General features: G+C 42.7%; 1 protein-coding gene across 35 annotated transcripts in view; it reads right to left on the bottom strand.

Moving 5' to 3' along the window:
- Positions 1–14,036, bottom strand: part of ICA1 (islet cell autoantigen 1) — a 162,641-nt gene that overhangs the window by 49,175 nt on the left and 99,430 nt on the right. For all 35 annotated transcript variants that reach the window (XM_086397640.1, XM_086397650.1, XM_086397658.1 and 32 more), the window contains one exon: positions 709–834. In XM_086397640.1, coding sequence (XP_086253766.1) covers positions 709–834 — 126 coding nt within the window. The remainder of the gene's footprint in view (positions 1–708; positions 835–14,036) is intronic.

The raw sequence follows: 14,036 nt of genomic DNA, 5'->3' as shown, positions 1-14,036 counted from the left end.
AGAGAAAATATAGTCAGATGTTACTGTCTCTGACTTCCTTTCTAAACTCCAAATTCCCTGAGGACAGGAAATCTGGTCTTCTCCATTGTATATAACCTACAACCCCCAGAGTCTTCCTCCCACACTCAGTTGTCGCTCCACAGTACAGCTGATAGATGCAAGTGCCATCCTGAGGGAACGCAGAGGCAATAAGGAGACAAAAGCAAGTTCATTAGATTACGACAACCCAAGAGGGAGTGACCGTGGCGTGAGAATCACAGGCAACAACACTGAGAGAGTTCAGAGGCAGCTTACTGAAGGAGGAACACGTTGTTGGCACACCAAACGAGTGGAGTTTGGGGAGGTGCAAGTGGAAAGGGAGGGCACTCAGGCAGAAGGAACCACCTGAATAAATGCAGGGAAGTGGGGAATTACAGTGTATGCTCAGGGAACAGCTAATATTCAGTCTGATTAACTGTAGGATGAATCCCATGGATACAGAAGGCTGGCAGGCTACAGGCCATAGGGTTGCAGAGTCGGACATGACTGAGGCAACTTTAGACACAGCACAGGATGCTAAGAAGGAGAGATGCGGGAGGAAGATTATGACAAAGGCAATCAGAACTTCCTCATGCCCAAATCATACTTTGGGTTCAAACCCCATTTTTCCGCTATCTAAAGCTTGTCACATTCTTGTTTCATTGCGACAAACATTTTTCACTTTGTTACCTGGTATGTTGCTAGCATATGAGACAAGAGATTGCATCTGCTCGCTCCAAGAAGATCCACTTTTTGACACACATCCATCTTCAATTTGTCAAAGCTTTTTTTGGCAAGGCGAACTTGTGTTTGCACCTATGAAAGTAGAAAGAGAATTTCTGACCCACTCAAATTCAAATTTTTAAGTGATAAAGATTTGTCCATGAAAAAAATACCAATAGCAGGATTATCTCTTTCAAATTTTCAAAACACTTTTGAAAATTCCAGGCAAGTGAGAAAACCCTATAATATCTACCCTTTACTTCCAAAGGACCCAAATGACAGTATTGTATATCATGATTTTACAGCAGATGTACTATCCTGAGAATATTTTTCTCAGTCGAATGTTAGAATTTCTCTCCTCTCAAGGCATTCACAAACCGACCATGGTGGGGAGAAGTCTGGAAACTCACAGGGTGGTGAGAGGACAATGTTTTCCCCATTGTTTTCCTGTGGTTCTTTGAAGCTGACGTCCCCATATACTCTTCATTACCTTCCTCTAAAATAAACATCTTACATAACGTGGTACATTTATTAAAAAAATATGAAATTAACACTGATACAATCTTATTAACTAAACAACAGATGTTATTCAGATTTCACCAACTTTTTCACTATCTTTTTTTTTTCCTGTCTCGAGATCCAATCTAGGATACCACATAGGAAATTGTGATGCAGTCCAAAAAACTATCCCCACAGATAAACCTTCAATGTTCTGTAATTGTGTATGTACCCAAGTAATCTTCCATCCATCCCTATGCCATGTATCAGTAGTAATTCAGGGATGGAGGGGGGGGGATAAGGGAGATTTCAGAAATGTTTATTCTACATATTATTTGATAATAAAATAGAAAGTTTTAAAAATTTAATACAGTTACAGTACAAACAGTAGAGTCAAAATTTCCTCTTTAGCTAACCTGAAGCATCAACACATCCAACTTTAACAGGGAAGTTAGTCACATACTAATTTATCTCAGATAATTCATGCAGTTGTAGTGACCAGATAGGTAACTGGGAGTTGGGAATAATGCTGACTCGTGAATGGCAGCTCTTTCATCACAGGATACTCGGGTAGGGGGTGGGGTGGGGACTTGAGGGTGATGTCTGCCTTAATCACCATTAGATGATTAGCACCTAGCAACCTCGCACAAAGCAGATGTTGAACAGATATCTGGTGACTGAATGAAGCAAATTTCCAGACCATTTCAAACGGTAAAGTGCCTGAGTGCCATTTTAAAGTAGAACCTTGAGAACAGTCTTAAAAGTAATAATTTTTATATAAAAATAAACATGAAGGTCATGTGATTTAGATTATAATAACTTTTCCCACTAATAATCTATATTTGCAGGTTTCAAAATTATAGGGCATTATATAATAATAGTAGCCACTGATACAGTAGCTATCATTCATAATAACATAAGATTGAAAACAATTTAGCAATAGATATAATTCACAATGAATACAATTGGTATTCATTGAACCAACGGAACAATTGATACAATTAATACAATTCACTCATCACATACCAGCCTTATTCTGTTAGCCTCTGTATTGCCCTGTCTGACTGCTGAGAAGAAGAGGCTTTGTCAGAAGACTTAACTGACCCACAGAGCTGGCATTCTAGATTAGCCTGCCTGACTCCAAAGCTGCACCATCTGTCCCCTGCCCCACAAACAACTTCCACAACTTCTTGCAAAAAAGCTCAAAATTATGATTCTACCCAGAAACACATGTTTTCCTGTAGATGTCTATGGAACTGGAAAATAATCAGGCAATCCATTTAATATCATATTGACAGAATTAATGCCCTATATGAATAGGGTCTTGTTTCGATAGCTGTGTAAAGCATTTCCTAAGAATTCCTCTGTATTCCTAGTCAATAGAGTTTGGAAACCCAGCAAATAGAAGCCATCAAGCTCCCCTCAAGCCACACCGTGAGCTTAAACCCAGAACGCAATCATTCCTCGCTATGGAATGGACAGACTCCAGGGAAAACTACGGGAGCGTGCAAGCTGTAAAAAGTTAGGATGATGTGTTAAATATCAGCGATTTTCTGCCTTCCTTGGAGAAGAGTAAGGATGATACAAAAAAGAAAACCCTAGTTCCTGAAGGGAGAAGTGGGAGAGTGTGGAGGCAAAGATGTTTAAGCAGCAGAGAGTTCCACTGCAGGTGCCCTCTGGTTCACTCGAGGCTAGACCCGGGAAGAACCCTTCAGCAGGGATCCTGAGAGGCATCTGTCCTACCCTTTCCTTCTGAAGGGGGAGGAAATAACTCCAGGTGTGAGCGTTCATGCATGCATTCATTAAACACATACTTAGTGTGAGAGAGCTTCTTCTACGTCAGGACCAGTGTTAGGCACTGGGAGGTCTGTAAAGGAATAAGACATATGGCAGGTGGTTAAAAAATACTTAAGGATGAGTGCACAGAGGCACAGGCTCCTCCAGTCTTTTAGAGATGATGGACAAGTCAGCAACTGTATTTAATGCAATGGGAGAAGTACAGCAGAACTGAGTGAAGACAGAGGCAGCACGGACAAGGAGCTGATTAATGCTGAGGGTGGCAGGGGTTGGGGTACACCGATGGTCTCCCCAACTACAGGCCTCCCTGTTATCCACACCCTTAGCCCTGAGACCCTGGAGTCTCCGCCCACTCTGACACTGGGCATGGTGTGTGACCTCCTTTGGCCAATGGGCGAGATGGGATGAAACTGGAAGCTTGGGGAAAAAAAAATGCTAGCATGTTTCCACTTTCTCTCTCCCTTCTCTGAGACTGCCGTGAGAACATGCCCCGGCCAACCTGAGAATGTGCCTGGGCTGGCCAACTGAAGTGATGCTGAGGCTTGTGAATGCGAGACATGAGGAGGTAAACCCAGCGGTCGTAAGAGATCAGCTGTTGGCCAGCTGATCTCCAGATATCTGAGCGAGGCCAGCTATGATCAGCCAAGCCTCTCCCCTCCCCATAGTTGACCAAAGACTCATGCGTGAGCCCAGCAGAGACCAGAAGCACCTTGCTAACTCACAGACCAATGAGCAGTAAGAAATGCTCACTGTGTTAAGCCACTGAGTGTTACAGTTGTTTGTTTCATAGCATCACTATGACCACGTTGTCATCGTTTAGTTGCTAAGTTGTATCCAACTTGAGACCCCATGGGCTCTCCATGAGATTCTCTGGGCAAGAAGACTAGAGTGGCTTGCCACTTCCTTCCCCAGGGGAATCTTCTCTACCCAGGAATCGAACCCACGGCTCCTGCTGTGTCTCCTGCATTGCAGGCAGGTTCTTTACTGCTGAGCCACTGATATAAACTGTGAGTTGGGGGATAATGAAGACCACATTATTAGGGGGGATATCTGAATATATCTGATATCTGGGTCTTAAGTCATGACTAGGAGTAACTACCAGGTAGACACAAGGCTGGCCTGTTAAGGCAGAGGTTCTAGATTTTTCTAATTAAATGCAAATAACTTTATTGTGGGATGTGAATTTTGCTTTTTTCCTTTACATTAACATAATAAGTTACACATAGATATTCTTTTATCCTGGAAGAAAACTTATTTCTTTTGCTTATAACACAAGGCTCATGAATTAAACACTGAAATGTGCCCTAATTTAATTGTCTGAATTCTGTAAAGTAATTTTAGAAACCTAGAAGACGACTTCAACACTTTACCCAGTGAGTTCTGAAAGGCCATTTGCTTTGTGTGTCAACAATGATTATTAAAATACTTAATGCACTGCTGAGTTTCCAAATGTTGAGCTCCTTCCCTGCCAAACAAGAAGGATGTGACACTGCTGGGCATCGTGAATACGGCAAAGTTCATTTAATATTTTGTGTTCCATGTCTGTTCTCTAAAACACATCCCTAGTTTGCTGCCCGAGGACAAAACACCAAGAACACAGGTGAGCACAGGCCACATTGAGAGTCTAATATCATGTGTCTCCACTAGGACTTAAGTGACAATGTTTTATTATTCCTTTCAATCCCAAATAAATTATTTTCAATTACATAAACATCTTGAGGAGCTCCTGTGGTTTTCAAGGTTCTTTAAAAAAATCTTCAAATCAATGTATCTTTTCTGATTTCTTAATTTTATTCCTGTTGCCCCCCACTCTGTCCTCTTACTCTCCAAACTCTAGGGAATGATCACATATATTAGATCCTCTTTAGCATGGGTCCTGCCCTCCCAAGGCTGAAAAAATACAATTCACCAGAAAAAGGAGTAATGTCTTTCATGCCAAAACGACAGGGCATTTTATCTGTACTTACATTTCCTAACCTGAAATTCTACCTCTTAGCCCCAACTTGAACTGCTTATGATGAAGCCAAAGCTATTCATACTCAGTGCAGTCTGGCTTCTCCATTCAGTGGGAAAGGTCTTCATATTACTCCACAACCACATCATTTGAGGGTAGCTTCGCATTTTGTCCTAGTGTTTTCTTTCCTTTAAAAGTAAAATAAAGCTAACTCCCCATCTTACTCTTACTTTGACATTATCTTCTAGAAGATGGCTTTGCCTCTCTCTCTATTCAATCATTTATCAAACATTTACTGAGTATCTTCCATGCGCTGATAGCAGTGAGCAAAATGGAGGCCTCATGATGCTAGTTCAAGGGGCATTTTCATATCAGTGAGGAAATAACAGAGTGAAGTGACTCGAAGGAAAGTCACACAGTTCCGTAAGAATGATTTACCCAGAGATCCGATTGAGAGGCTGTTCTCCTGGGAGGTGGGACTCAAGCTCTCTCCTGAAGGACTGAGCATGAGAAGCCATGCAAGGAGAGAGAGCTCCAGCAGAGGGGAGAGCATGTGCAAAGGACTGGGGTGGAGGGCAGTAAGACAGGTCCCAGAAAACCAGTGTGGCTGGATCGCTGAGAGCAGACAGAGAGGTGGTATGAGACGAGTCAAGAGAGGCGGCTGGGGCACAGCTCAGGGTCTTGTGGGTGTGCTCAGTATTTCAGTTTCTATCCCGGGGCTTCCACGCAGCACTAGTGGTAAAGAGTTGCCTTCTGATGCAAGAGACGCGGGTTTGATCCCTGGGTCAGGAAGATCCCCTGGAGGAGGAAATGGCAACCCACTCCAGTAATGCTGCCTGGAGAATTACATGGACAGAGGAGCCTGGCGTTTATCCTGGGTGTATCAAATGCATTTTCTTTTTTTTCAAAATGCATTTTTAACCTATGATGATTTTATTGAGACATAACCCCAATGTAAGTTGAGGAAGACCTGTGTGTCTTTGACGCTGCAGCTTGATGGTTAATATAAGCAGTATTTTGTCCAAAACAAGAAAGATGCAGTTGTCATCTTACATCATTTCCTAAGCATGCGTTTTGAACTTTAACAGTTCAGCAATAATAAATAAGTAGTGATAATTTTAAAGCTTTTCATTACTGCTGAAATCACAGATAAAATTGAATTTTTTGGTTAGCATTCCCTTTACATGAATTAATAAAACTTTATTCAAGACAACAATTTTGGATCCATCTGTATAATCAGGACAGGCATAACTGTGGCTGACATGCTCTCAACCCATTTACACGAACACCATTGTTTAGACACTCATTTTTAGATACCCAATTTCAGACACTAATGGAAAAAAAGCCAATTTCTTTCCTACTCTTTCCTACCCTTTCCTGCTCTTCAGAAGTTCAAGTTTATAAATGTTCTGATCATGAGTATAAAAGTCACCTAGCAGAATGGAGCGCACCAATGTCTCAAAGTGATCTTCTAGGAATGGATAAAAGGCTGTATTAGGGATGTATAAGATTCTGTACTGTACGAACGCCTTCATCAGTTATCTTAATGATGATGCAGGACAAGCAGGCACCCATATCATAGTCTACTCTTCCAAGTTTCCAGGGAAGAGAGTTTTAACTCTCCTTTGTTTATTTCGTGTGCTCATGTGTTCCAAGTTGGGTGAGGAAAAGAAAAAGGAATGAACACTCTGGATAGCACTGTTTTACAAATGCTTCATACTGCAGTTCTTCAAAGTATGCAAAATTATCCTCATTTGCACAGAAGAAAAAAACTGAGGTACAAAGTAATTTGCCTATAACCAAGTAGCCAGTAAGTAGAAAGGCCAGGGGCTGGTCCGGGTTAGATGTTGTCTCCTCTTGTATAAAGTACAAAGTCCACACCCATACAGGCTTCCCAGGTGGCACCAGTGGTAAAGAACCCGCCTACCAATGCAGGAGCCATAAGAGGCACAGGTTAGATCCCTGGGCTGGGAAGGTCCCCTGGAGGAGGATATGGCAACCCACTCCAGTATTCTTACCTGGAGAATCCCATGGACAGAGGAGCCTGACGGGCTACAGTCTATGCGGTCACAAAGAGTTGGACACGAATGAAGGATTTAGCATGCACACATGCCACACTCATACCCTGCCTGCCAGCCTTCAGCCCATCCGCTTCCTCTCCCATATCACCTGCCAGGCACTATACGCTCCAGCTACACCAGGTCAAACCCATATCCATGCTTCTGCTGAGTTCTTCTGCCTGGAAAGTCCCCTTCCCCTTGCTGTGCACACAGCAACTTATACTCACACTGTAGAGCTTCCACGCAAAGGTTTTCTCCCATGAGACCCTTTTCCTGTTGCTTCTCAGGAGAGTTAGCAGCCGCTTCCTTTGTATAGTCAAGGCACCTTGCAAACTGGCTTAGCACACAAAGCTATGTTAAGTGCTACCTGCCCCCAGGTAAGACCAGCTATCCTCTGAACTAGAAGCTATGTGAGGGTGAAAGTATACTGTCCAGTTTTTTAAGGCTAAGGCTGCATGCCTCCAGGTAGCAGGTATAAAAAACACTGAATGAATAAGGACAGAGCATACCAGAAGGAGTGAACCATCAGGCTACGGGATACGCACCACGTGCTCTGTCTGCTGAATTACCGTTAGACTTCCCCAGACACCGTCCCTCTTCCTCAACCCCTATTCTCCACCATTAACTGATTAGAGATGATACACAGGCACATATTCTCATTTGCTGCTCACAATACTCCTACACCATAATTTTGTTTCTGTTTCACAGAGAAGGAAGCTGGTTTTCAGAAACATTAGGTAACTCGCCCCAGCTCACTTGACTGGCAGGGGAGGGGCAGGATGTGAAAGTCCACGCTCATGTCACCGAAACACTTTGCTGTCCTAACTGTAGCAAATCTCAAACCAGTAAGATTAACTGCATATCACCCAAAATGTGGATGTCAGCACTTGGCCCACTACTCTCTTCACTTGTCACTGTGTCGACTCATTGCGTCAAAATAATTTAACATATTCAATGTCTGTGACTCTGGCTTCTTGTTTGAAAATACAAACTGTTGTTCACCATGCAACATGTTCATTCACACAGGAATCAAAAAGTAAGAGGTTTTCTATTCTCAAGGCCTTGGCAAGTTGAAATAAAGATGGTTAAAATGAGTCACAATTATGTAGTTTGCAATACGCCGATAGAGTTCAGATTAATTTAGTTAGTTACCACATGGCCCCGAGTGTTTTAATGTTTGCTCAACTGCTGAGTTTTTTTTTTTTTTCTTTCTGTTTTTTAACTTAAGAAAGCAATTCTGTCATCAGAAAATTTAACCGACTGGGTTCACTTCCTCTTTTAGGTCATTAGTGGAAGTATTAACTCAGGTCACAAGACCAAACCCAGGGTGCCCACTTTATCAATTTCTAATCTGAGAAGCACATGTTTCAGGAGAGAGTAAAGGGCTATAGTTCTGTCTCTTTATCCCACTGATATTCTTGTACTTTATTGCGATCTTAAACATATATCATTATTCCTTTTCTTTTTACTACTTTTTTGGGATCATTTATTCATGTCTACATTTCACATGAAAGGCTGGCAAGTGTGCCAGTTGTCTCCTGGCTGCCCAAGCTACACCTGCTTGTACATCACATTATGGTATATTTTCATTTTGCTTATTGATGGTTCTGTAAGTAATCATGATGCACAAACACAAATAAACTCCTAAATTAACAGGTGACTTGATTTGCTGAGAACTACCTTGCTTGAGGAGTGGTGTTCATTCATTCTGCTGCAGGTCCTGGATAAAGCAAAGAAGGGAAAAAGATTGAGCCTTTCCCTTTGTGGATGTATTTGGCTGCCTTTGAGTTCCAAAGTGTGGTGGACCTGGGTATTCAGAGCAACCGGGAAAAGACCGACTCATAACAACACTTTTGCTGGTTCCCAGAACTTGGAGTGTGAAGACAGGCTCTTAACCTGCACAAGCACACCCTTCGTGCTCTGCCCCACGTGCTTACCTCTCTCTCCTAATTCTTTTCTCCCAGTGTGATCTCTCAGCTCATAAGGTGGTTTCATCCTCTTCCTCTTCGCATGTGGTTCCCAATGATGTCATATTTCTTCTTCTTTCTTGGCCCTTCACAATCCAGCTTGTGCCACTTCTTCTAGAAACCACACTTCCATCCCTAAGGCACATGCTCCTCTTTCTGGGCCTCAACAGCACCTTACTGTCCTCTCATGGGACACATCACATTACCTGGTCATTATCATTTTAACTGACTATCTTTGTCCCTATTCTCCAAGGAGCTTGGGGCAGGAACCATATCTTGGTTATGTTACCCTGGTACTAATAGAAAGAGCTAAAAATACTAGTCAAAGAAAGTGTTTAACCTGGTGCACGAAAGTGAAAGTCGCTCAGTTGTGTCCAGCTCTTTGGGACCCCATGGACTGTAGCCTGCCAGGGTCCGCTGTCCACGGGTGTTCTCCAGGAAAGAATACTGGAGTGGGTTGCCATGCCCTCCTCCAGGGGATCTTCCCTATCCAAGGATTGAACTCAGGTCTCCCACATTGCAGGCAGATTCTTTACCAGCTTTACACCAGGGAAGCCCAAGAATACTGGAGAGGGGGTAGCCTATTCCTTCTCCAGGGGATCTTCATGACCCAGGAATTGAACCAGGGTCTCCTGCATTGCAGGATTCTATACCAGCTGAGCCACCAGGGAACCTGGTGCATAATAATATAACATACACCATCACGTGCTTTGGGCCTGTAGCTTCTACTTTAAAAAAATTTCTTTTGAATGTTATTTATTGATTGATTTAGCTACCTGAGGTCTTAGCTTTGACACGTGAGATCTCCACTGCCTCATGTGAGGTCTTTTTTTGAATGCACTGGCTTTCTACTTGTGGCCTCCAGAGCTCGCAGGCTCAGTAGCTGTGGAGCACAAGGGCTAACTGGCTCCACAGCGTGTGGGATCTTAGTTTCCTGACTGAGGATCCCAGGGACAGTGTCCCCTGCGCTGCAAGGCAGATTCTTAACTACTGGACCACCAGGAAGTCCCAGCTTCTACTTTTATAGTCTGATGACCGACTTTAACTCTCACTTCAGGAGCATGTGTGTGTGTTTGTGTGTGTCTTTAAGAAGAAGACATGTCACAGTAGTTTCATGCCAAGAAGGAAATGGGTCCAGATCCTTCAATTCCCCATTCATATAAATCTTAAAAACATTTTCTGTGTTGAGATTTGACATATTTCTGTAGCACTTCTTTGCTCTTTCCTGCTGGAAATCATCTCATTCCAATTTGTTCTGTGTCAGCTCTTCTGGAAAAACTTGGGTTTTGTGTTCTTTGCACACATCTAATCCACTAACATTTTGTGTTAGTGGTCGGTGGTGATTCCTTTTGTTGTTACAGGCCTGAGAACATCTCGGATTTTCAGTTGATGGGCAAATGCTCTTGTGACTGTGGCTGCCAGTGGCCCATCAATATCCATGTGCCCATCTACAGGTTCCAGTGCCCCCAACAACAGGTGTGGCCGCGGGACAAAGTTCTCTCCAGCAGCATGTGAGCAGAGGTAATGCGCATCACTTCCAGGTGTGGCCTAAAGCCTTTCTACCTGTGCTCCTGTGGGTCATTTAGAGACCAGGCTGAGTGCATCTTTGCAGTTCATAAATGTTTCCACTCAGCCTGGTCTCTAAATGACTTGGAGGAGGATCCACTCCAAAAACCTGGACACCTGCCCAGTACTATTTTGTGAGCACAAACAAACAAAACCAAAAAAACCTTCTATTGGTTTAAGCCATGGAATTATGAGATTTGGGGTATCCCTTGGACTTCCCTGGTGGCTCAGACAGTAAAGCGTCTGCCTACAACGTGGGAGGCCCAGGTTCAATTCCTGGGCCGGGAAGATCTCCTGGAGAAGGAAATGGCCACCCACTCCAGTATTCTTGCCTGGAAAATCCCATGGACGGAGGAGCCTGGTAGGGCTATAGTCCATGGGGTCGCAAAGAGTCGGACATGACTGAGTGACTTCACTTTCCTTTTCCTTTCCTTTGTACCACAGCCTATCCTAAACTACTCGTCCTAACATAGGCATGGTTTTAAGACAAGGTTGTTTAAATGACAAAGATGCAGACTTCCCTGGTGGTTCAGTGGTTAACAATCTGCCTGATAATGCAAGGGACAAGGGTTCAATCCCTGGTCCAGGAAGATTTCATATGCTGCGGAACAACTAAGCCCCTGTGCCAAAACTATCAAGCCCACACTCTAGAGACCGTGCTCCAAACGAGAGGAGCCACCACAATTAAAGCCCACACCCTGCAACAAAGAGTAGACCCACCTGCTGCTCTAGAGAAAAGCCTGTCGGCAGCAAGGAAGACTTTGAGCAGACAAATAACAATACTAAATCTAAAAAAAAAAATGACAAGATGCTAGATACAATGTTGGGAGCATGTTAAAGTCTATTAGTCCCATAGACAACTGTCAGCTCTCCAACGGTTCGCTATTTCCACTACTATTTTGATCATCAGTTCAGTTCAGTTGCTCAGTCCTCTCTGACTCTTTGCAATCCCTTGGACTGAAGCACACCAGGCTTCCCTGTCCATCAACTTTCAGAGTTTACTCAAACTCATGTCCATTGAGTCGGTGATGCCATTCAACCATCTTATCCTCTGTCGTCCCCTTTTCCTCCTGCTCTCAATCTTTCCCAGCATCAGGGTCTTTTCAAATAAGTCAGTTCTTCACATCAGGTGGCCAAAGGATTGGAGTTTCAGCTTCAGCATCAGTCCTTCCAATGAATATTCAGGACTGATTTCCTTTAGGATGGACTGGTTAGATCTTCTTGTAGTCCAAGTAACTCTCAAGTCTTCTCCAACACCACGGTTCAAATGCATCAATTCTTCAGCACTCAGCTTTCTTTATAGTCCAACTCTCACACCCATAAATAACCACTGGGAAAACCATCGCTTTGACTAGATGAACCTTTGTTGGCAAGGTAATGTCTCTGCTTTTTAATATGCTGTCTAGATTGGTCATAACTTTTCTTCCAAGGAATAACCATCTTTTAATTTCACAGCTCCAATCACCATCTGCAGTGATTTTGGAGCCCCCCAAAATACAGTCTCTCACTGTTTCTACTGTTTCCCCATCTATTGGCCATGAAGCAATGGGGCCAGATGCCATGATCTTAGTTTTCTGAATGTTGAACTTTAAGCCAACTTTTTCACTCTCCTTTTCCACTTTCATCAAGAGGCTCTTTAACTCTTCTTTGCTTTCTGCCATAAGGGTGCTGACATCTGCATATGTGAGGTTATTGATATTTCTCCCGGCAATCTTGATTCCAGCTTGTGCTTCATCCAGCCCCAGTGTTTCTCATGATGTACTCTGCATTTAAGTAAAATAAGCAGGGTGACAATATACAGCTTTGACGTACTCCTTTCCCTATTTGAATCAGTCTGTTGTTCCATGTCTAGTTCTAACTGTTGCTTCCTGACCTGCATACAGATTTCTCAAGAGGCAGGTCAGGTGGTCTGGTGTTCCCATCTCGAAGAATTTTCCACAGTTTGTTGTGATCCACACAGTCAAGGTTTTGGTGTAGTTAATAAAGCAGAAGTAGATGTTTTTCTGGAATTCTCTTGCTTTTTTGATGATCCAGTGGGTGTTGGCAATTTGATCTCTGGTTCCTCTGTCTTTTTTAAATCCAGCTTGAACATCTGGAAGTTCACGGTTCACGAACTATTGAAGCCTGGTGAATTTTGAGCATCACTTTAGTAGCATGTGAGATGAGTGCAGTTGTGCGGTAGTTTGAGCATTCTTTGGCATTGCCTTTCTTTGGGATTGGAATGAAACAGATCTTTTCCAGTCCTGTGGCCACTGCTGAGTTTTCCAAATTTGCTGGCATATTGAGTGTAGCACTTTCACAGCACCATCTTTTAGGATTTGAAATAGCTCAACTGGAATTTCATCACGTCCACTACCTTTGTTGATAGTGATGCTTCCAAAAGCCCACTTGACTTCACGTTCCAGGATGTCTGGCTCTAAGTCAGTGATCACACCATCATGGTTATCTGGGTCGTGAAGATCTTTTTTGTACAGTTCTTCTGTGTATTTTTTGCCATCTCTTCTTAATAGCTTTTGCTTCTGTTAGGTCCATACCATTTCTGTCCTTTATTGAGCCCATCTCTGCATGAAATGTTCTCTTAGTATCTCTAATTTTCTTGAAGAGATCTCTAGTCTTTCCCATTCTGTTGTTTTCCTCTATTTCTTTGCATTGATTACTGAAGAAGGCTTTCTTATCTCTCCTTGCTATTCTTTGGAACTCTGTATTCAAATGGGTATATCTTCCCTTTTCGCCTTTGCCTTTTGCCTCTCTTCTTTTCACAGCTATTTGTAAAGCCTCCCCGGACAATCATTTTTCCTTTTTGCCTTTATTTTTCTTGGGTATGGTCTCAATCCCTGCCTCCTGTGTAATGTCATGAACCTCCATCCATAGTTCTTCAGGCACTCTGTCTATCAGATCTAATCCCTTGAATCTATTTCTCACTTCCACTGTATAATCATAAGGGATTTGATTTAGGTCATACCTGAATGTTCTAGTGGTTTTACCTACTATCTTCAATTTAAGTCTAAATTTGATCATCAACAAGTATGTAAAAACATCAGGAAATTGCTGAAATGTTCAACAATTCATTTTAATGCCACTGATTTTTTAAAGAAAGGTCTTCAGGCAACAGGGGTGGGGCAATCAGTGTGTGTGGGGGGGTGCATCTGAGAAGAGGGAAACTGCTGGAAAATCCTTTGGTACTTCTTTAATCATCAGAACTGAGAAATCTTAAATGATGCTCTGGTGACCTTCCAACTCTCTTAGCCCAAGTTACCCAAATTAGCTCCCAAATGCTTATTATATGTTCCTTGGAAAGGAACACTTTTATATAAAAACGCTTTTCATATTTTTATACAAAAGAGGTCTCTTGATATTTTCGGCTGGAAGATATATGCTTGAAGTGGTGAAGAAATTAGAATTGGATATGAAAACAAAAGTACACCCCTTACTAAAATGGTCCTTTTCTTTTTA

Source organism: Bos grunniens, chromosome 4, assembly GCF_055505025.1.
Source record: "Bos grunniens cultivar Pamir isolate PY7600 chromosome 4, Bosgru_T2T1.0, whole genome shotgun sequence".
Classification (NCBI taxonomy): Eukaryota; Metazoa; Chordata; class Mammalia; order Artiodactyla; family Bovidae; genus Bos; species Bos grunniens.
This window is presented reverse-complemented; position numbering and strand designations above follow the sequence as displayed.